Source organism: Camelina sativa, chromosome 10, assembly GCF_030686135.1.
Source record: "Camelina sativa cultivar CO46 ecotype springtype chromosome 10, ASM3068613v1".
Taxonomy (NCBI): Eukaryota; Viridiplantae; Streptophyta; class Magnoliopsida; order Brassicales; family Brassicaceae; genus Camelina; species Camelina sativa.
In genome coordinates this window covers 20346666-20366661 of record NC_141889.1, presented here as the reverse complement: position 1 = coordinate 20366661, position 19996 = coordinate 20346666, and the positions used below count along the sequence as shown (strand labels likewise).

The 19996-nt window shown below is 33.0% G+C and overlaps 4 protein-coding genes and 1 long non-coding RNA gene across 8 annotated transcripts; 4 read left to right on the top strand and 1 right to left on the bottom strand.

Annotated features, from left to right (window-relative positions):
* The first annotated feature begins 8756 nt into the window (after nt 1-8756).
* Nucleotides 8757-11237, top strand: LOC104719270 (uncharacterized). Of its 2 annotated transcripts, XM_010437154.2 has the most exons (8): nt 8757-8931; nt 9019-9311; nt 9530-9739; nt 10002-10082; nt 10169-10255; nt 10344-10439; nt 10544-10597; nt 10712-11237. In XM_010437154.2, exons 2-8 carry the CDS (start codon nt 9024-9026, stop codon nt 11054-11056), a joined length of 1161 nt encoding a protein of 386 aa, XP_010435456.2. In that variant the 5' UTR covers nt 8757-8931; nt 9019-9023; the 3' UTR covers nt 11057-11237. The 2 variants fall into 2 exon arrangements, with proteins under 2 accessions (XP_010435456.2, XP_010435455.2); XM_010437153.3 differs by having other exon boundaries at nt 8854-9311.
* A 1626-nt stretch (nt 11238-12863) lies between these two features.
* Nucleotides 12864-13915, top strand: LOC104719271 (eukaryotic translation initiation factor 1A). The gene is made up of 2 exons (XM_010437155.3): nt 12864-12987; nt 13343-13915. Exon 2 carries the CDS (start codon nt 13348-13350, stop codon nt 13783-13785), a length of 438 nt encoding a protein of 145 aa, XP_010435457.2. The 5' UTR covers nt 12864-12987; nt 13343-13347; the 3' UTR covers nt 13786-13915.
* LOC104719272 (protein IQ-DOMAIN 33) lies at nt 13850-16062 on the bottom strand. 2 transcript variants are annotated; one of them, XM_010437156.3, is made up of 6 exons: nt 15735-16062; nt 15195-15644; nt 14915-15121; nt 14725-14838; nt 14268-14636; nt 13850-14180 (listed from the first exon to the last, which is right to left on the bottom strand). In XM_010437156.3, exons 1-6 carry the CDS (start codon nt 15801-15803, stop codon nt 14106-14108), a joined length of 1284 nt encoding a protein of 427 aa, XP_010435458.1. In that variant the 5' UTR covers nt 15804-16062; the 3' UTR covers nt 13850-14105. The 2 variants fall into 2 exon arrangements, with proteins under 2 accessions (XP_010435458.1, XP_087325114.1); XM_087468988.1 differs by having other exon boundaries at nt 14725-14841; nt 15735-15866.
* On the top strand, nt 14119-16360 carry LOC104719273 (uncharacterized). 2 transcript variants are annotated; one of them, XR_756583.2, is made up of 4 exons: nt 14119-14216; nt 14951-15283; nt 15377-15590; nt 15824-16360. It is a non-coding gene; the product is annotated as an uncharacterized LOC104719273 (long non-coding RNA). The 2 variants fall into 2 exon arrangements; XR_015568371.1 differs by lacking the exon at nt 14119-14216 and having other exon boundaries at nt 15143-15283; nt 15829-16360.
* A 2007-nt stretch (nt 16361-18367) lies between these two features.
* LOC104719274 (uncharacterized) lies at nt 18368-19599 on the top strand. Its single transcript, XM_019231205.2, has 2 exons — nt 18368-18542; nt 18623-19599. Exons 1-2 carry the CDS (start codon nt 18410-18412, stop codon nt 19411-19413), a joined length of 924 nt encoding a protein of 307 aa, XP_019086750.2. The 5' UTR covers nt 18368-18409; the 3' UTR covers nt 19414-19599.
* The last annotated feature ends 397 nt before the right edge of the window (nt 19600-19996 follow it).

The window sequence follows — 19996 nt, the reverse complement described above, 5'->3', positions numbered from 1 at the left end:
TAAGCCTAATTTGCGTGCATATAGTGTTAGATACAGTCCTCCTAACTACAATACATTTGGAATAGAATTAAGATTAGTAAAGTATTATTAAAAAATCAAAAAATATTAAAATTCTAACGAATGAATAGATCGTTTGTACCTTGGAATACATCAATTACACCCCATTGAATAACACAAATGAGATTTTCACCTATGGAATCTTTGTAAGCCTCATAGAACTTCCCAGCCGCTATTCCGGTTAACTCACACGTCAAAAGCGTATTACTAAAACAATAATCAAGAACGATTATATATTTAAATGTTTAAATGTTCCTCCTGGTGCTACAATTTAATATGTTTAAATCCAAATACCCGGAGTCACGAAGGTCGAAAGAAATTCTAAGGTACATGGAGTACTCTTGTGTTTCGTTCTCTTTCGGTAAATAAACCTGCTCCTCACGATCTTCTACTTCAGTTTCAGCATCTTCACATGATTCACTTTCATATTCGTCGTCTTCAGTATCATCAATGTCTTCCTCATATTCGACTTCACTATCATCGGTCTCTTCATCCATTATTTCATAAAAGCCTTCATCTTCTTAATCTTCTTCTTCTTGAAAACAATCATCATCAGATTCAGTATTGCCTCCATCATCGTCCTCATATTCAGATCCATCAGAATCGCTATCATCCGAACCAGTATCATTGGAATAGTCCATGTTCTTGTCCAATGGATCTCGGCAACACATCTTTAAAAATTGACGAATACTATCACTTTGTGATCTAAGCGCATACTTGTTGCCGTTATTCGGATCCATCGAGTTTTGTTTATGATTCTAAGTATCTAATATTCCAACATTGGTTACTTCTCCAATGACATCTTCAAATGTAAGACGTAATTTCATATCAAAATCATGTATAATACAATATAAGTCAATCACATATATATTTTAAATATAGAGAGGATGTAACATACCGACCAAGTAATCATCACAATAATAACCACTTTTAATTAGACTATAATCGATGAAATCAAAGTATTCTTCACCTCCAACAATCGAACCCTTAATAATCTTGGTCATATACAAAATAATAATCTTGTATCGATGGGTTGTAGCTCTGCATGACCCATATTGGTCTACAACTTTAAAATTTTCAATCCCAACCCAATCACCAACATTAAATTTGGACACAAATTTGTCATATACATTACCCTATTAAATTAAAAAAAATTATCATATTATTAGCTTATTAATTTCAACCATGGTCTCATACGATAGTATCATGTTCATAAAATCATGTAATTATTTACGAATTTAAACATTCAACAAACCTGATTATCAGTCAAAACCATCTCTAGGGTTGAACCAAGTTAGACGGTTTTTTCTTCCCATAAAGTCAAGATTCTAACATGGATCTTCCATTCATATTTTGAAGGATTCAAACGTGAAAAATGATCAACCGTATTATTCATGACCACAATATAACCTGCATTATACGATTTCAGTAATTAAAATCAAATATAAAACATACGAAATAAAGGGAAATTCTAATAACCTAGGAATATTTCCGAGTTTTAGATATCGATTATAAGCTCTGACTTGCGTCTATATATACAAACTTAGAGATGGCTTAATTTTTTAAATACATAAATTTAAATTATTAAATTAATTTTCATATTTATAATAGTAGTTATGTCTAGATATTTTCCATAAATATTTCTTCTATATCTTCATTTACTTATTTAAAAAATACTTATTTATACTATTATTTTCCGATCATACAGAATCTACTAAATATCATCTATGTTATACTTTTAAAGATGACCCCAATATTTTTATTTCCATCTTTATCACTTTAAATCTATAATAAATATGCTAATACAGTTAATTATCCATTCAAACATTTATATATCAGTTATTTATGTTAGTTTTATGTCCCAAACAATGATTAAGATGTTAATTTACTTATTTAAACAATACTTACTTATACTATTATTTTCCAATTATACAAAATCTACTAAATATCATCTTTTTATATTTTTAAGATAATTCAAATATTTGTATTTCCATCTTTATCACTTTAAAACTATAATAAATATGCTCATACAATTAAACATCCATTCAAACATTTATATATCAGTTATTTATGTTAGTTTTATGTCCCAAACAATGATTTTTTCCATTTTCAATATTCTCAAATTTGTAAATTTTATAAATCGATAACTATTCATTTTGTGTATATGGCTTTTACAAATAAAGAATATACATCAAAATATTGTTACATTTTACGTTTTAAATTTAAGGAATTTTATAAATCTACGATATATACTATTTGTTCTAAAGGCATAACATTATTAATAGGTAGTTTTATGAGATATTTCACAAATCTAAACTCTATATTCTCATAGAAGTTGTATAGTCTAAAAGATCAAAAAATAATTTATTTATAATTAGATTATTGTTACATCCTATAGAATGTAAATTAAATTAAAGAAACAAATATTATTGGAATATTATAGGGTGATGAAAATTGCCTTCTCCTTGATTTTCTCTTCCATATCATCTTTTTATCACACCAAACAGATGATTTTGGAATTTCAGCATAGGTGATTTCTTTCGCTTGATCAGCTTGTGTATTATTAGTAATCCAATCCGAGAACATATTTCTTGTAATCGTCGAAGAAATCGTATCATCATTCTCTAGATCATCCTTATTAACAATTCTAATTTTCCTGCAATATAGTATTCCAAGAATAAAGATTTTTTTTTAATTAATTAAGTCTTGAAAGAAGACGATCGACATAAAAATCTGGTTCTTGTAATAATACCTGATATTGAGTAGAAACAAATTTGTAGATTGATCCATCTGATCCATGAAACCTAGGTCAAATAGTTATTAATATTATATGATTAGATATGAAACCACATTACAAATAGGTAAACAAAATTATTTAGAATCATATAGCATGATATTATACATATTTTTAAAGGCCAACCAAGAACAAACAAAGTTTTATGATTTATGAATCTTGCTTCCATATAAATCTCTGCATGATCAGTAAACAAATAGGATCAGTACGAACTGTGGTATTATATGATCAGGATACAATTATAAATAGATCTGAGATCATTAAATAATTATATATATCAAAATTCAACCTAGAAAATTAAAACATATTATACCTTTATAAAAAGACGAACCAACAACTATCAAAGCTTTATGATTTGTGGATTTTGTTCTCCAAGAAACCAGTATACGATAAGGAAAAATAAAAAGGATCAGTCGAATACAATTATAAATTTGAGAACATTAAAGAATTATATATCAAACTCAACCTAAAATCACAAAATAATATACAGTTATGAAATGACTAACCAACAACTACCAAAGCTTTATGATTAATAGATCTTGCTCTCCAAGAAACCACTATACGTACAGGAAGAATAAAATGGATAGGTCGAATACAATTATAAGATTGAGAGCATTAAAGAATTATATATCAAAACTAAATCTAAAAAAGGACAATATATTTTACCTTTATTAAAGAACGAACTAACAACTACGAAAGCTTCATGATTTGTGGATCTTGCTCTCCAAGATACCACTATACGAACATGAAATTTAAAAAGGATTAGTCGATGAAACATTAAAAACAGCAAGATCGAAATATAAATATAAATTTGAGAACACGACAAAGAATCACATAAATTCAAGAAAAGAGAGATTTTGTTCTTTGTTTTTTTTGGGTTATGGTCTAAGCAAATGATATCATTGTATTTATAGATGTAGAAGACCTAACTTTTTAGGGTTTCTGTATTATTAGGGTTTTCAGTAAAGAGGTGTATTGTCATCAGGCCTTTTTCCATGCAGAAACCCATTTATTATTTTAACATCGATCTTTAGACTATCTAAGCCCATTAATTTGTTAAAATTCGATTAGGTCATGCCATATTTTCGTCATCTAAACTCCAATTAAACGTATAAGAGAATCATATAGAAATTTGAGGGATTGATCTTACAAATTCTAGTTTTGCAAATAACTTTTTGTGTAAAGAGATTTTTTCTGTCGATTTTTTTGATTTATTTTTAATGCGAAAATATTTCAACGTGAGGGGCACTTTTCATTAATGGCAAAAGGGTAAAAATTTTCTGAGATTGAATGTGGGACGTTTTGACTTCTGCTTTAATATAATAGATTAGTTAGTATGGAAATTAGAAAGTATTTTATTTGAGTTTTAGTGTTAAATAAGTAGTGATTTATAGAAGGAATATACTGTGTTTTTTTTTTATTTACAGATAGTAGTATTTTATTATTTTTACAATTTTAAATATATGTACATGATAATTTTGTATTGTAATCTTTTATGTTTTATATATAAAGAATCAGTTAACTTTCGTATATATAGTTTTATTGTGAAATGCAAATAAAAGTTGTTAACAGTTATTTGTTTGACATGAATTCTACATTTTTTTTCTTTTAATAAACTTTGGTTATTAAAATGGACCTAAGATGTGTGTATATCATTTATTAGAAATGGGAAAATAGCTATTTGAACAAAAATACTAATTCAGTATATTAATTACTTATATATATATATATATATACTAGATGAGGACCCGCCCGATGTGTGGGTTTAAAGTTTTATAAATTGAATTAAATTTAATAAAAATATATTAAAATTTGTTGTACGTTATTTATAAATTTTGTTTTTATTATAATACACTAATTTATATCCATTTACAAATCTTTTATGTGTGTTACTATTAAAAATGTATTTTTTACACCTAAATATACTTTATATTACAAATATATTCTTTATCACCACTTAGAAAATGTCTATATGAACACATAAAGCTAACTATTTTACTTTCACTTCTGCATAGATTTTTAATTACCAAAATTGTTGGCTCAAAAAAGATTTTGAATAAAAATATATTACATAATATACTAATCAATGATGTATCATCATAATAATGTATGACCACCTTGGAGAAAACCTCGGCTCCACCATTATCCTTTATGGAGAGAACCTTGCGTCCAACCTCCTTCACCGTAGAGAGAACCTTGGCTCCGCCTTCCTCCCTTAGGGAAATAACCTTGTGTCCAACCTCCTACACCTTCCTCCCTTGGGGAGATAACCTTGCGTCCAACCTTCTCCACTATAGAGAGAACCTCGGTTCTGCCCTTCTTATGTGTGGAGAGAACATGTTCACGTCTTTTTGCTATCTCAAAATGGCTTGCTCCGACAACCAATGAAAGTAAAAACCTTTTTCTAACGTCACAAAATCTTTTGATAGTAACTAATGTTAAATTTTCCAATGTATTCTTAGAAGTATCTTTGACACACCATGATGTAGGCTCTGTCTCTGTAATGCCTCAACCGCCACCTTGCTTAGTGAGCCCATGTCCATTCTCAGTCAATGGGCCCACCTTCCTAAGTGAGTCCTACATCTCTTCCCGGTCCGTGGACCCACCCATATTCGATAGCCGGTTTGTTACGTCTGGGAGGCTTTAAAAACTTGTTTACCGACCCTACAAATCAACAAATGATATTTTCCTGTGTTTTGTCCTCACTAGCACAGTTTCGAAAATCACTTCCAGGAATGTCACCCATCATGAAGTTCTCTCGGGACCCTTGACCAGAAAAATAAGTGCATTTTGGTGACATATGTGGCCAAATCAATTCTTTTAAACCATTCGCAAACCAGGGTGTCACAATCTTTGAGCTCATAAGGATCTATCAACAACGATTTATGTTTTTCTAATCTATCGATTTACGTTTGTTGTAAGCTTTTGTTTGATTAGCCTATTTTATCAATCCATTAGGTTGATGAGCTTGTAATTGTTATCTCCCTTTGGGATTGAATGAATAATAGTAACAATTATATTTGCAAATAAAAGAAGGGTTTATGACCAACCATTGAAAAATTAAAAGAAAATTAATTTGACGTACATAATTAAAGAAACAATAGAAAATTATAAGCACAGTAATATATGAATCCCAAATAATTCAAAGATAAATTATAAATTAAATAAAATAATTTAAAATATAGTATTAGGAAAAGAAAACGCATATATTAATTTTTTTTGGATCAACATATTAATATTACCTATTCTCTACTGAAAACCTAAAAAGTAGGAGAAAATTTTGGTTTAATAAATAAGAAAAATTTATCTTCCCATTAAAAAAATTTCCCAATTAAACAAAGTTGAAAGCAGTGTTTTTGAATAAATTATTTAAATATGAAACGATCGATGTTTATATAGAAGTGAGTATTTAAAAAAAATAAAATTAATAATTAAATCTATATTTTCTTTAATCCATTTTTCTATTTTTTTTTGTATAATTAATAACTTAAAATTAAAAATAAGTAAATAATATTATAATTTCGAATTTAGATATATATATAATCTCCTTATAATTATTTCAAAAAAACTTTGTATTTATAATAAATTCTGTAATTTTTGATAATTATATTTTTACATTATTAATATTTTTTGAAACAAAATATTTTATTTTTCTTGTAATTAAATTTTTCCTTTTAAATATTAACTTTTACACTTGTCAAAATCTGAGATTGATAACTTGACACATATCAAAATCTTGTTAATGACTAACTTTCAAAACCCAACTTTATATAATAAGATATATATATATATATATATATATATATATATATTACGTAATTGAGTTTTGTTTTAAAGTAAACTAATATTGTTTTTTTTTGTTTTTCCTAGACCAACACAATTGTTCTTGTTTTTATCTAACAAAACAAAACTATCATCTTCTTCGTCTTTTTTTTATCCCGTCCATTGCGACATCTCCGCCCATCTTGATTTTTAGTCAATCGTTTTCATCATCCTTATTTGTCATAATTCGTCTACGAAAGAGTGTTTAAGTTTTTTAATGAAAAAATAGGAGACATCATTATTAAGTTTCGATTTTTGGCATATCTAGAACACGTAATCGAGGTTTAGATGGTTTTTTGGCGGTTTAGACGTTTAGAACATAAAACATTATATATAAAATTATGTAAAACTGTATGTTATGTTAATAAAAAAATAATCATAGACAAAAGTTAAAAAAATTACCTTTATTTAAGTTACATTAACAATAAATGAACGTTTAAATTACATATATATATATATAAAACTTAATAATTTAAATATATGTAGTTAAAAATCAAAAATAAATATTAAAATAAACTCTAAGTGATTTTAGGTGGTCCAAGCGGTAATCTAGACCTCTGCTGAGCGTCTAACTCCTAAACAGCGTAGACGACTGTCCAGAACACTGCCAAGAGGTAAGAAGTTTAAAGGGTGTGAATGGTTACAACGGTTGGGTCGGACAAATTTGTATGCGGATTAAACCGATTTTTATTTACTATTCAATAAATGTAATCCACATTGGTGCGATCCGAAGAAAATAGAGACAAAACTATAGTGAACCAACTGCTGACTGTTTTTACATATAAATAGAGTTGGTCTACTGCGATTTGTTGTTCACACTAAAAATAGAGCGGTCTAATGTGCAGACGTTCGTCCCGACAGCGATAACCATTCGCACCCAAAGCGTCCACAAAATTATTATCTCCCCAAACCCCTTTCGGAACGAAATAATGGTTCAAAATGTGAGTTAATTACTAGATAGGGACTTATTTGAGGGGTATATATAGGTTTTGCCATTTATCCAAAAAAATCAAAAATGCCACTTTTTATATCTAAAAACAAAAATTTACCCATGATATTTGAGTTTATTGGGTTCCAATTTTGTAGGGTATAGTTTTTGTTATGATCTCTGTGTTTTATGAAAAATGTTCTGAAATATTTCATATTTTAAAGGAGTAAAAATGGTAAAATTGAAAATTATTGAGACAGATAGTAAAAACAAAAAACAAAAGATTTGGCTCATGGAAATTATAGTTGAGATTAGATGTGCCGCCCCAACCAAACTCCCCACCTGACAATATCCTCCGCCCGGATCGACCCACCAAAGCAGGCCTTGGGACCAAAAACAGGGGTTGTATCCCGCCTCCAATTCAAAAATTGCAAACCGGTGTCCAAATTTTATTTGGGCTGAAGTCAAAATTATACTTCTCTCTCTTAACACACTCTTATCTTTTAGAGAGAGAAGAGATATTTCCGGTGATAGCCGGATTTTTTGTTTTTTGTTTCCGACAAGCTTGTTACTCCTTTATGTTGTGTCAGATTTGTATATTTCCATCTTCGCTATTATAGTTATCACTTATTAGGCTAAGTTTGGATTTTAGATTTTGTTTTTGTCTTTCTTCTTCTTTCTACACGAACTTTAGTCAGGTCCCGCAAAAGAAAGATTGGTTTAGCCATCCGCTTAACTTATCTGAAGATAGAGTAATATCTTCGCTAAAAAATTCTTTGTTGATGAATAACGGAGTAGATCTCAAAATCTTTTAAAGATTCTAATCTTGCGGATGAGTCAGTAGAAGAAGTTAGCGATGGTGGATCCGAAGTCTGGCGACGGAGCTGAGCCTGATCGTGGATCTGGTCGGTGACGATCGTGTCAAATCTCCTCTTTTTCACGTGTGGATACGTGACACTTTAATCTTTTATCCTTAGATAAGTGGGCTTATTTTTAATCGAAGTTGTAAATGTTAGGGGAAGTGGGCTTTTGTTACATCATGTAATGCCCTTTTGGGTTTCAATTTTTTATTTTAATAAAAATGAAATGGCCGACAAAAACAAAAAAGTTGAGAACTCTTTTGGACCCCAAATTTTCCCAAAATCTATTCATCACTTACGTCATTCAACGTATGTGCATACGTATCATGCTAATCAAAGCCTCTCTCTCTCGCTCTCTTTCTCTCTCTCATCCATTTTTGTTCTTACAGACATTAATACTAATCTTTTGCGGTTCTGTCCCAATTTGCGTTGTTCAACACAAACCAAACCACCGTGCTCGCTCAATCATCGTAATTCGCTCTTTCTTGGTCAATTCATATCTCTAGCAATTTTTTGCAAATTGTATTGATTTGATCTGATGATTGGATCCAATTCAGAATCCATGGCGGTTGGCGATAGTACTAGCTTAGACTTGTCTCATCATCCTATGGAAGATTCTGGAAAAACAATAAAAGTTTCTCTTCTATGGAAAGGAAACAATTACTTTGTTGAGATCGATTCTGGAGCTTCCCTCAAAGATTTAGGTTACGAATTGAGAAAGCTAACAGGCGTTACTGCCGAGACGCTTCGTTTGATTGTTCCGAGGTTGAATGGAAAAGGATCAATTTTGATGTTACCCTTCTCTGATGACCACTCCAGCTTGAGCTTGCAGGAATCAAACATTGTTGAGGTTAGTGTTTTTGTTAATGTTATTGTCTGATTAGTTGGAGATGTCTGATTAGTCGAATTGTTGCATTTCATATGTCTTTTGCATAGTTCAGCGAAGAGTCAATCTTGTTCATTGTTTTGGTAGATTTTGTTTAAGGTTGTCGAGATGTGTTTGGTTTCTTGGATTTCTCTGTATTTTTAAAATAGTTTCTTCCTTGGTACTCTCTTTTCGTTTTTCAGGTGAAGACTATAAGAATGATGGGAGTATCTGAAGAAGAGGTCGAAGGCGTTCGAAAAGAGGCAATGCCTGACATGAGGACACTTGGATTTGAGGAAGAGGAGAGAAGGCTTAGGCAAAAGAAGTCGTATGTTTCAAGCGCTTCGATCAAGCTTCCACAAGGGACTTACATCTTTTGTGATTTCCGCACTCTTCAGCTCCCGGGTATAGAGGTATAAGTAATTCTCTTTCTTGCCATGTCAAATGTCAACTTAGCCATCTTTGTGTCTCCTTTAATTAGCTGAAGGTAGATTAAGGTCATGGTAGAATTTTTTCTGTTCCCTGTTACTGTTTTGTCCCTTACTATGCTGTAACCTTACTAGCAGTAATGCCGTATGAAATCAGTGAACTTACTTCCTGATAATTGAGCTGTTAAGTAATTTTGAAGTCTACCTCCCGATATGAAGTGACCTGAGATGTTTGTTCCTGCTGCAGTTAAACCCTCCCGCTTCTGCTGCTTTAAAGAGAATGCACATGCTTGCAGCAGACCCTGGTATTATCGCTATTATGAACAAGGTTATATCTAAATTATGTGAGAAACTTATCATTGCAACCGTCAGCGTAAAGATAATGTACCAATCAAGTCTGTTTTATATTTGTAGCATCGTTGGAGAGTAGGGATTATGACTGAACTTGCACCAGTTGGTTATGTTGGTGTTAGTCCGCGATGCCTTCTGGGATTTAACAAGGTACGTCATGTTTTCTTTATTATACAAAATCACTTGTTGTCTGTTCTGATTTGGATTTTTACAAATATTTGTGCATTGGCTGATGTAGAATCAAGGAGAGGAGATCTCTCTACGCCTCCGGACTGATGATCTCAAGGGATTTAGAAAGTATCAGAGCATAAAAAAGACTCTATTGCATGAGCTTGTAAGTTCATTGCTCTGCAACTTGAATTCTTATAACTAAATACTACAAACATAAATGCATGAGTTTGAATTTGAGAGCTAATAATCTTCAAATCAAAATGTCAGGCTCACATGGTATACACGGAGCATGATGAAAACTTTTATGCTCTTGATAGACAGGTAATATATATATATATATATATATATATATACAGCAGTGAGTGATTGTATATGTTTCTGTTATCTCAATATTACTTTTGGTGGACATTTTACGAATGAGTGTTTGTGTGACAGTTGAACAAAGAAGCTGAAAGCTTAGATTGGACCAAATCAAGAGGTCACACTTTGAATGGAACAAAATTTATCAATGAGGATGATGAGGAAGACTTCTTCTTCGACGAAAATGAAAATTTTTCGCAGAGGCTTGGTGGAAACCAGTCCGATAATCTTGGAAATGCTCGTGAATCGTCTGTTGCAGCTGCAGTTGAGATCCTTTCCGTCGTTGGCTTTGTCGAAGAGATGGTATCGGAAGGCACAGGAGCACAAGAACCATATTTGGTACTTAAACGAAATGACCCAGGGCTCTTGTGGATTGCCAAGTCCATGATTGAAGAATCACACTCCACAAGTTCCAGCTAAATAATACGACATTTTCTCTGTAAACTGTACCATAAAACTATGATTTGAGACCGAGTATGTAAAGATTGTTACTGTTACACTCTATGTAGAAGCATTTCTTCTAGATAGGAGTGTGTGAAACTGTTGATTGTAAAGCAAAACATGATATGAATAGGACTAATAGAGAGATGGCTTAAGAAGAGATATGAAAGTATGAAACAAATGCATTTCCGACTTGGGACTGGAAAATTTCATTATTTATAGTGTTTATTAATGTATTGAGGTTGTATCTTTCTCTTTTTTTTGGGGTTAAAATCGTCGACTAGAAACAGAAATACAACCTTTCTTTTAAGCTTTTTAAGTGCTTAGTTATCATTTTATTGACTGTGTACCTTTTTTGTTCAAAACAGAAGAAGTTGCAAAATTTTCATTACAACACATGCGTAAAAAAAATATTTTAATTATTAAAAATTATGAACTATGTATTAATTTAAATATTTTTAAAAGATGATCAAACAAATGAGCTTATTTAAAAAAAAAATTATTAATCATCTATTCACTCTTTCATCTTTGTTTAATCATATTGATGTGAAAAAGTGAATTTTCACATAGTATATTTTACTCCAAAATATGATTAATTTGGCATATATTACAATTCACTATTTTCAAGAAAACAAAAATATGTTTTTAATAGGTAGAGCTGATGGTTTTATGACCGCAATCTTTTGCATGAGCTCGTTGAAACATGCAACCATATATACTAGCCCGTTGATTGGCATATTAATTTTTAGGAATAATGAAATCATTACAATGAAATCAACCATGATGTTGTACATATTAGTTTTTTCTTCTTTCAAATGCCTTTTTTTTATAATAAAGAAAGTGAAATTTATTTATTTTATTTATAAATTAATAAATTTATATAACTTTACTTACTTGTTAAAACTTTAGAAAAAAATAAATTAAATAATTTAATCTAAATAAAATTAATCTTCTGGATGATTTCCACCTGATCCAGCTTTCTTTCCTCCTGTTCTCTTTGTCGAAGATTTCAATTTGGTGAATCTGAATGTATTGTCTTTCTGGAATTTCTTTTGTAAAAAATTTTCCTCCGATTTGGCCTACCGGGGAGTTTTATTTTAATTACTTTTGGTTGAAAAAGAAATTAATGTTTTGGATATTACATAATCTTTTAATTACTTGATTTGAAAGATGATAATTGAAAAAAAAATATTGTTTTTTTTTATAACTCAGGGCAAAAAAATATTGTTTTACTAGAAAAAAAAAACAAAATTAGTGATGAATTCACTTGTACATATGATATACATAAATTCTGTTTTATGATTAGTGATCCTAATTGTTGAATTTGAGCCGCTTATACGATTACCAAACTGAAAATAATACATATTCCAAAAACTGAAACTTATAAAAAAACAATGTGGCTATTTAAATGAAAAAAATGTAGAGGATTCTATAATAAGACCATTTAAATAACACAACATAACAATTTTATGTAAGAAAATTAGTGATGAGTTCTAACAAAAAAAATTTTCAGAAATACTAAAACTCTATATAAACATATGTTGCTAGTGAGGCTATATATATATATATATAGATATGAATTCCCAAAAAATATAAATTATATGTTTATTTTTTATATTAGGCCGACTTGAATTAGAAAATTAAAAACGTTTTATTATGGATAAACGTATGTGTTAAGAAAAGGAGGAATGGCATGACTTGGTAATAAAACCTCAAACTGGAGGGGTGTTTTACAAATAGCTACACAATTTAATAAAAAGACGAAACTAGAAGCAACACCACACGCAAGCACGCAGCTACGAAACGTTCCTCAAAAAAAAAAAAAAAAAAAAAGAAAACCAGAGAGCGATTTGTAAAAGAAGATCTTCAAAAGAGATCGTCTTTTGTTACTTTGATCAATCCATACTAAGGTAAGCCCGCGTTTTCCCCCTTTCTTACGCCGGCCTGATTTTGCTATTTCAACTCCGAAATTAGGGTTTCTAGTGGTTCAATTACGATTTCGTATTTTGTTGGGTTTGATTGTCTTTTTGTATTCGTTGATCGTTTACTGGAATTGTTTTGATCGGAAAATTTCTTGCTCTGATTTTGATTTGATTCTCGCCGGTCGCTTTTTGTCTGGATTGAAACGAATCTATATAACAGATTCCGATTCTGTATCCTTTTGATATGTTACAACTAAAATTGACGAAATTGCTATAGAGATTAATGGAATCAAACCACCATAATATGTAAAAATTTGATTCGAAAAAGTTGTGTTGTTTGCAGAGAGAATGCCGAAGAACAAGGGAAAGGGAGGAAAGAACAGGAAGAGAGGAAAGAACGAAGCTGATGACGAGAAGAGAGAGCTAATATTCAAGGAAGATGGACAAGAGTACGCTCAAGTCCTACGTATGCTTGGTAATGGGAGATGTGAAGCTATGTGTATCGATGGTACCAAACGTCTTTGCCATATCCGTGGCAAGATGCATAAGAAGGTTTGGATTGCCTCAGGTGACATTGTACTTGTTGGTTTGAGGGATTACCAAGATGACAAAGCCGATGTTATCCTCAAGTACATGTCTGATGAGGCTAGGCTTCTCAAGGCTTATGGTGAGCTTCCTGATAATACCCGTCTCAACGAAGGAATTGTTGGTGATCTTGATGTTGATGATAATATTGACGTCGATGACTATGTTGAGTTTGAGGACGAGGATATCGATAGGATCTAAGGCTTTGTTTTCGTTTCGTTTGGCTCTGTTCCAGCTTGTATTATCATATTTGAGACACACAATCTTCTTAGAAACCTGAAGATTTGGTGATTACATTACCCTCTTAAATTACTACCATTGTTGTTATGTATTTCTGGGGTTTCCAGTTTCTTATCCCTTACTACTGCTTGGTTGATTCCCCCAAATAATTTACACAAACTTGTTATCAGATTTCGAAAGATCAAACTATTGTGAAACATGTTACTTAACTGCAAACCTTTACAGGTAATGATTATCTTCGTTAGCTTCCGTGGGGTTTCCTCGCATTCATGTCCCATTTTTCAGCTTGAGGTTGTGGTCTTGGCCTTCTTAGCCTTCTTTGTCTGTTGTTGCAGATCACTTTTGGTTGCCTGAAGCTGCCCAAAGATAAACGAAACACTTTAATATGGCAGGTGAGATGAAAACTTCTATAGTTCTATGCATTGTGTGGTTTTTGTCTTTACCCTATTATGCCTTCTCTGGCTTTTGTAGCTTGGAACAGATTTGCGCTTAGATATGCTCGCTTTAAGGTTGCTTTTTCTGGTCTGCAAATCTTTAGTTTCCTCTTCTTGTGTCTCTGATATGCTTTCAAATTGGAGAGGTATATCGTTGGAAGCACAGCTCTCCAACTCGCCAGCTATCCCAAAAGATCTATTCTTTGTTACCAATCTTTGTGTTTTTGTTGCAACATCTGTCTGAATGTTTGTTCTGGGTTCCATTGGAATGCTGTCTGGTACACGGGTTGCCATCCAGCGTTCTAGCCAACTCCAACCAATGTTGGAATCATCTTCATCGCTACGATCCATTTGCTTCTTCTTTGAGCAAATCCTTAGCTTTAAACAAATGTAGTTTCGATAAGATAAGATTACTTAGATCTTTTAGGATTCAATTCACAGATCAAGTGTTTTCAAATTGTTAAACCTGCTGTGAGAATGCATATGCAAGTGCTCTTTCCCGTTTTGTCATTGCTTCCATCCTGCTTTGAATCCTTGATTTCGATATGGTGCTGCTCACTGTACTATCATCCCAGTCTTCCTGCTATGTGAAGCATGTTATGTTATTGTCCACTATCACTTTGATTTACCCTCTATTAGACCAGATTATTACGTACCTTTATCCTCAGAACTTGAGCTTTGTTATTGTGTAGTGTTGATCGATTTGCAGATACTCGTTTACTTGTGAATAATGGTGCTTTCACAGAATTACCTGTCTGAGCTTCTAGTGATGTCCCCATGGAAACCTTGCTTTGAGATTCCTCTCCTGAGAAGCTCTCCTCCTTAGTACATGTAACTTCTTCTTCTTTGCTCTGACGTATTGCCTAAAAATCACAACATATTGAGTGGACATAACGGAAGAAGACAAAAAAACAAGAATGAAGAGGGAAACATAACCATGTAGCTCCTGAATGCTGACTGAATTATAACTGCAGCGTCTTCTTCGAGGAACAACTTGGAGATTGGAGTAGTCTGATGCTTCTTAGGTATGTGCGTCTCTGTTGCTTCGCTTTGGTTATCAACATCTTCTTCTTCTTTAACATATTGACTCAGTACTTTCGACTTCTCCTCCTGTAAAGGCTGAGTCACTGTTGCCTCAGAGCTCTTAACTGAGACAGAGTCATCATCCTCCAAACGTTTCACAGAAGCTGAATCTTCGATTGCGATAACCGAACCAAAAGGCATACCAAAATCTGAACTCAGTTGCTGAGACATTGTATTAAGAGCGTCAGAGTCCTTTATCGATCCTGAATCATCAACAGCAAGAACAGAGTTGAACTCATCTCCGCAAAGGTACGATCTAACCGAGCTCCACCTTTTCTTCTCTCCTAGATGATTGCTTCTTCCCTGAAAACGTAACAAAACATTGAACAAACTAGTTAATAATAATATAAACACAAAACAAGAGTGATGGATTTTTCTTTTTGAATGACTTACATTGTTGTTGTAGTCATGAGCTCCAAATGATTTGTTTCTGAAGAAGATGCTTCTCACTAGTCCTCCCATTGTTTCTCTAAATGTTTCAGAACAGTTTGGATAATGAAGAAGTTGGGAATTGAGAAATGGGGACAACAAACAAACATGTGAGATTGATTACATATAAAAGCTGGAAAAGAAAGAAAAAAGAAAGGTGCATTATTTTAGAATCACAAGCACATGAGTCGTGTACAAGAGTACATGTAAAAAAGTGATTCAAAGGACATGTGTATTAGAGAAAAAAAGAAAGAAGCATAGCGTATAGTGCAATTAGTGATGATTGTGATCCAGAAGGAAAGCATCTGTAAATGAGAGAAGTTGTTTTATTTTTATATTTGACAGTGACAGAAATCGTGAGTTTATGTGGTCTCTCGACTTTGATTACTTTAGGAAAATAAAAGAGTAGGGATATATATGCTTTGTGGACGCACATGGAGAGCATCGGATTGGTTCTTTTCTTATGCAAACGGCAATTTCACTCAATTTCACCTTTTAAAAATATTAATTGTATTCTCTCCCGACATTGTATTTACTAATGGCTTTGTTTTTTTTTGTTTTTTTCACTGGAAACGGAAAAGTATTTTTTTTGGGTACGGTGAAATTGGTTTCGTGTGGCTAAAACAGAATATGATGTTGTCGGAACCAATCAATGTTTTGTGGGATTGCGGTTGGACAGTTTTAGTCTGAGGTAAAATGGATATGACTCCAAGATCAAATAATCACCCTGCTGATATTTTAGCAAAGGCCAAAGACGATATATATACACCAATCATTTTATTTTCCTTCTTTAATTGTAAATGCTTTACATTGTAACTGTGTACAACACTCTCATGTTAACAGAAAGCAGATTTTAAATATATAGAAAAAAAAAAAAAAAAAGACAATGCTAAATCCTTTCGACAATGAAGGTCCCCTCTATTTATAGGTCCATTGTTCAGATGTACATGTCTAGATTTTTGCAAGTACTTGTAACTTGTTCCAATCTTTTTTAATAACCAGTATTATCTTTGACAATTGTTATATTTTAATTTTTAATATGGCAATATTTTGCTAATTCTGTGACGAATCAGCCTTCATAATTAACTTCCATTTCTTTTCAAGAGCTGATGATGAGTTTTTGTATCAGATTCTGGTCTAACAGAAATACATGTTTATTCTTGAATTTAACTTATATCGTACGCCCAAAATCGAGTTTTAAAGAAACTGTGGAAGTTATGAAGACTGATTAGTGAAAGAATTATCAAAATATATTGACTATTCAAAAACGAATAACGAATAAAGCAAAATCGGATATTATCTTTTTCTAGTTATTTGTTATTTATTTTGACACAATGCATAGAAATTACAAAAACATATATTTAAATTTCTATTTTACCATTTACAAATATACGAAAAAATCTCTTTCTAACAAATAAACTTAAATAATAGAGATTAAAAAAAATTAATATTAAAAACTGCATTCAAAACATAAAATGATACTTTTTTATAACAAGAAAAAAATATCAATATAACACTTTTTTTGAAAGAAAGAGTGTATTTGATTCGTATTTGCAACTATCACAAATATTTTACTTGCTTACCTTGACAACAACTGTATGGGACAAATAACAAGTCAGGAAAAATTATTTAAGTAATTATCCCAATTCCCACCCCTTAATATGAATGGCTAGGGTACCTAAGTTGCGGTCAATAGCCACTATAATATTCTTGTAGTTATATCACCACCAAGAATACCTTAGCATGGACCATGGTAAAACGATCACTGCAAATTCGTTGGTTAATTTGTTGCTATATGAAATGTGTTAACGTTATTGCTTATGATCATGTTTCCAATTGTACCTCTCGGATTATATGAGAAAATATATAGATAGAACTTGCATAGACTGCATAGTACGTAAGGATTGTTTGGTACTTGTTTGTAACGAGCTTGCTATATACATAGAAGTAATTCTAGTAAACTCAGGAGATTGAACTCGTTAAAACCAAAACATTTCTTCTATTTTGATTCAATTTCAACTTCAAACGAAAGTTTCATGAGAAAAGCGAGTTTAAGCCATTAAAGATCAGAGCCTTTTGACATTTAAACCGAAGATTACAACTTTTAAAACTGAAATCTGATGTTGTGAATTGAAGTAAGTAATCAACAAAAACAATATATATATATATATATATATATATATATATATATATTCGAAATTTTTGGTTCCTTTCCATTTTAAGATAGTTTAAAGAATCTAATAATGTCAAGTAGTAGCATGTCCAGAAAGCTTGTAATGTACTAGCTAGTTCGTGGTCTTACAAAAAGAAGATAAGCTAAAAGAAGGCACTAAACTCTCAGTAACTAAAGAGAAGCCAGTTGTCAGACTACAACACTTTCATGTAATGAACCTCGTACGTGGCAGTCTGAAATCGTACGTGTTACGTTGAGAGAGAGTACATGAAGAGAGCTCGAAGACAAAATCTTCACGTGCCAACTAAATACGAGGCGTTGGTGGTGATGTGCATCCTCGACAGCTCCACCGCTTGGCATTCTTTTTGTTTGAATTGATCATGACATCTTACAATTAAATAGCTTGTTGTTTACGTTAACCGGTGCCTCTATAAATAGCAATAGGTGAAGTAGCACATCTTTTCATATGAGCAGACTTGTAACTCAACATTGCATGATAGTAAACATGAATACGAAAACGTTTATCGTATGGTTTCTGTTGTTAACGGCTGTTGTCGTAGCTGTCGCAGCAGAGACTTCCGTGGATGACAAGAAAGAAGGTGTTTAGTATTCTTTATTTTCTATATATGGTTTTATAAGTTTGATAGACTTCTTATGTTGGAGAGGTGGTTTGAAACAGGTGCAAAGCAAGTAGAGATACCAACTGGAAAAGGCAAAAGCGACGCTAAGGATAGTCTCAACCAAGGAGACCTTGGGGTCGAGGCCAAGGTTGATAAAGAAGAAGACAACAATTATGAAGTTGATCAAGGATGGAAAGGAGGCGGTGGCCGAGGGGGAGGATGGAAAGGAGGCGGTGGTCGAGGGGGAGGATGGAAAGGAGGAGGTGGTCGAGGCGGAGGATGGAAAGGAGGCGGTGGCAGAGGCGGAGGAGGTGGTCGAGGAGGTGGTGGTGGAGGCGGTGCTGAGTTAGACACTGAAGAAATAGATAGTGCCGCATATGACGTACAAAATTCTGGAGGTGGCGGAGGAGGATGGAAGGGAGGCGGTGGCCAAGGCGGAGGAGGATGGAAGAGAGGCGGTGGCCAAGGCGGAGGAGGATGGAAGGGAGGCGGTGGTCGAGGCGGTGGTCGAGGCGGAGGATGGAAAGGAGGCGGTGGCCGAGGAGGAGGTGGTGGTGGAGGCGGTGCTGAGTTGGACACCGCAGAAATAGATGGTGTAGCAGAGGACGTACAGAATTCTGGAGGTGGAGGCGGAGGATGGAAGGGAGGCGGTGGCCAAGGCGGAGGATGGAAGGGAGGCGGTGGCCAAGGCGGAGGATGGAAGGGAGGTGGTGGTCAAGGCGGAGGATGGAAGGGAGGCGGTGGCAGAGGAGGCGGTGGTCAAGGAGGAGGGTGGAAGGGAGGCGGTGGTCAAGGAGGAGGATGGAAAGGAGGAGGTGGTAGAGGAGGCGGTGGTGGGGGTGGAATGTAGAATCGACCGTCTCTACTCACAACTGCAAACGAAATATTATGAGTAGAAATGTAAGTGTATGCAAAATAGTGAACTATAGTAAATAAGTTTGATGCACGGTCTACCTATCATGCAGGACTGAAGGCATGTACGTTATATCCTCTTCGGCTCTTCCTATAATCAATATATCTTAGCAGTTGAGTGTTAGTCAGAATTTTCACATTCGTTCACACAGAAATACGATTAGGAATTGAGTTGTTGTCACCTAATATCTCATTAGCTTTTACAAAGATGTCGGAATACACAGCAATATGTTTGAAGTACAAAACTTTAAACCCGTGTATGTCTTCCTCTAACTAATGCTTCATGCTCGGTACGTACACCTTAATCGGTAAAAGTCTCTTAAACCTTCTCTTTTTGGCTTTAGAGTCTCTTAGATCACGAAACCTCACTTTGGGATCGCATAACTTATATTTATCTAGTCTCTACATTTCATTTTATAGCCATGAATGCTTGCATGATTAACCTTGACCAGCTTCATCACATTTCGAAGCTAAACAAACATATCTGCAGGAATTATTAATGCAGAATACATATATTTGTG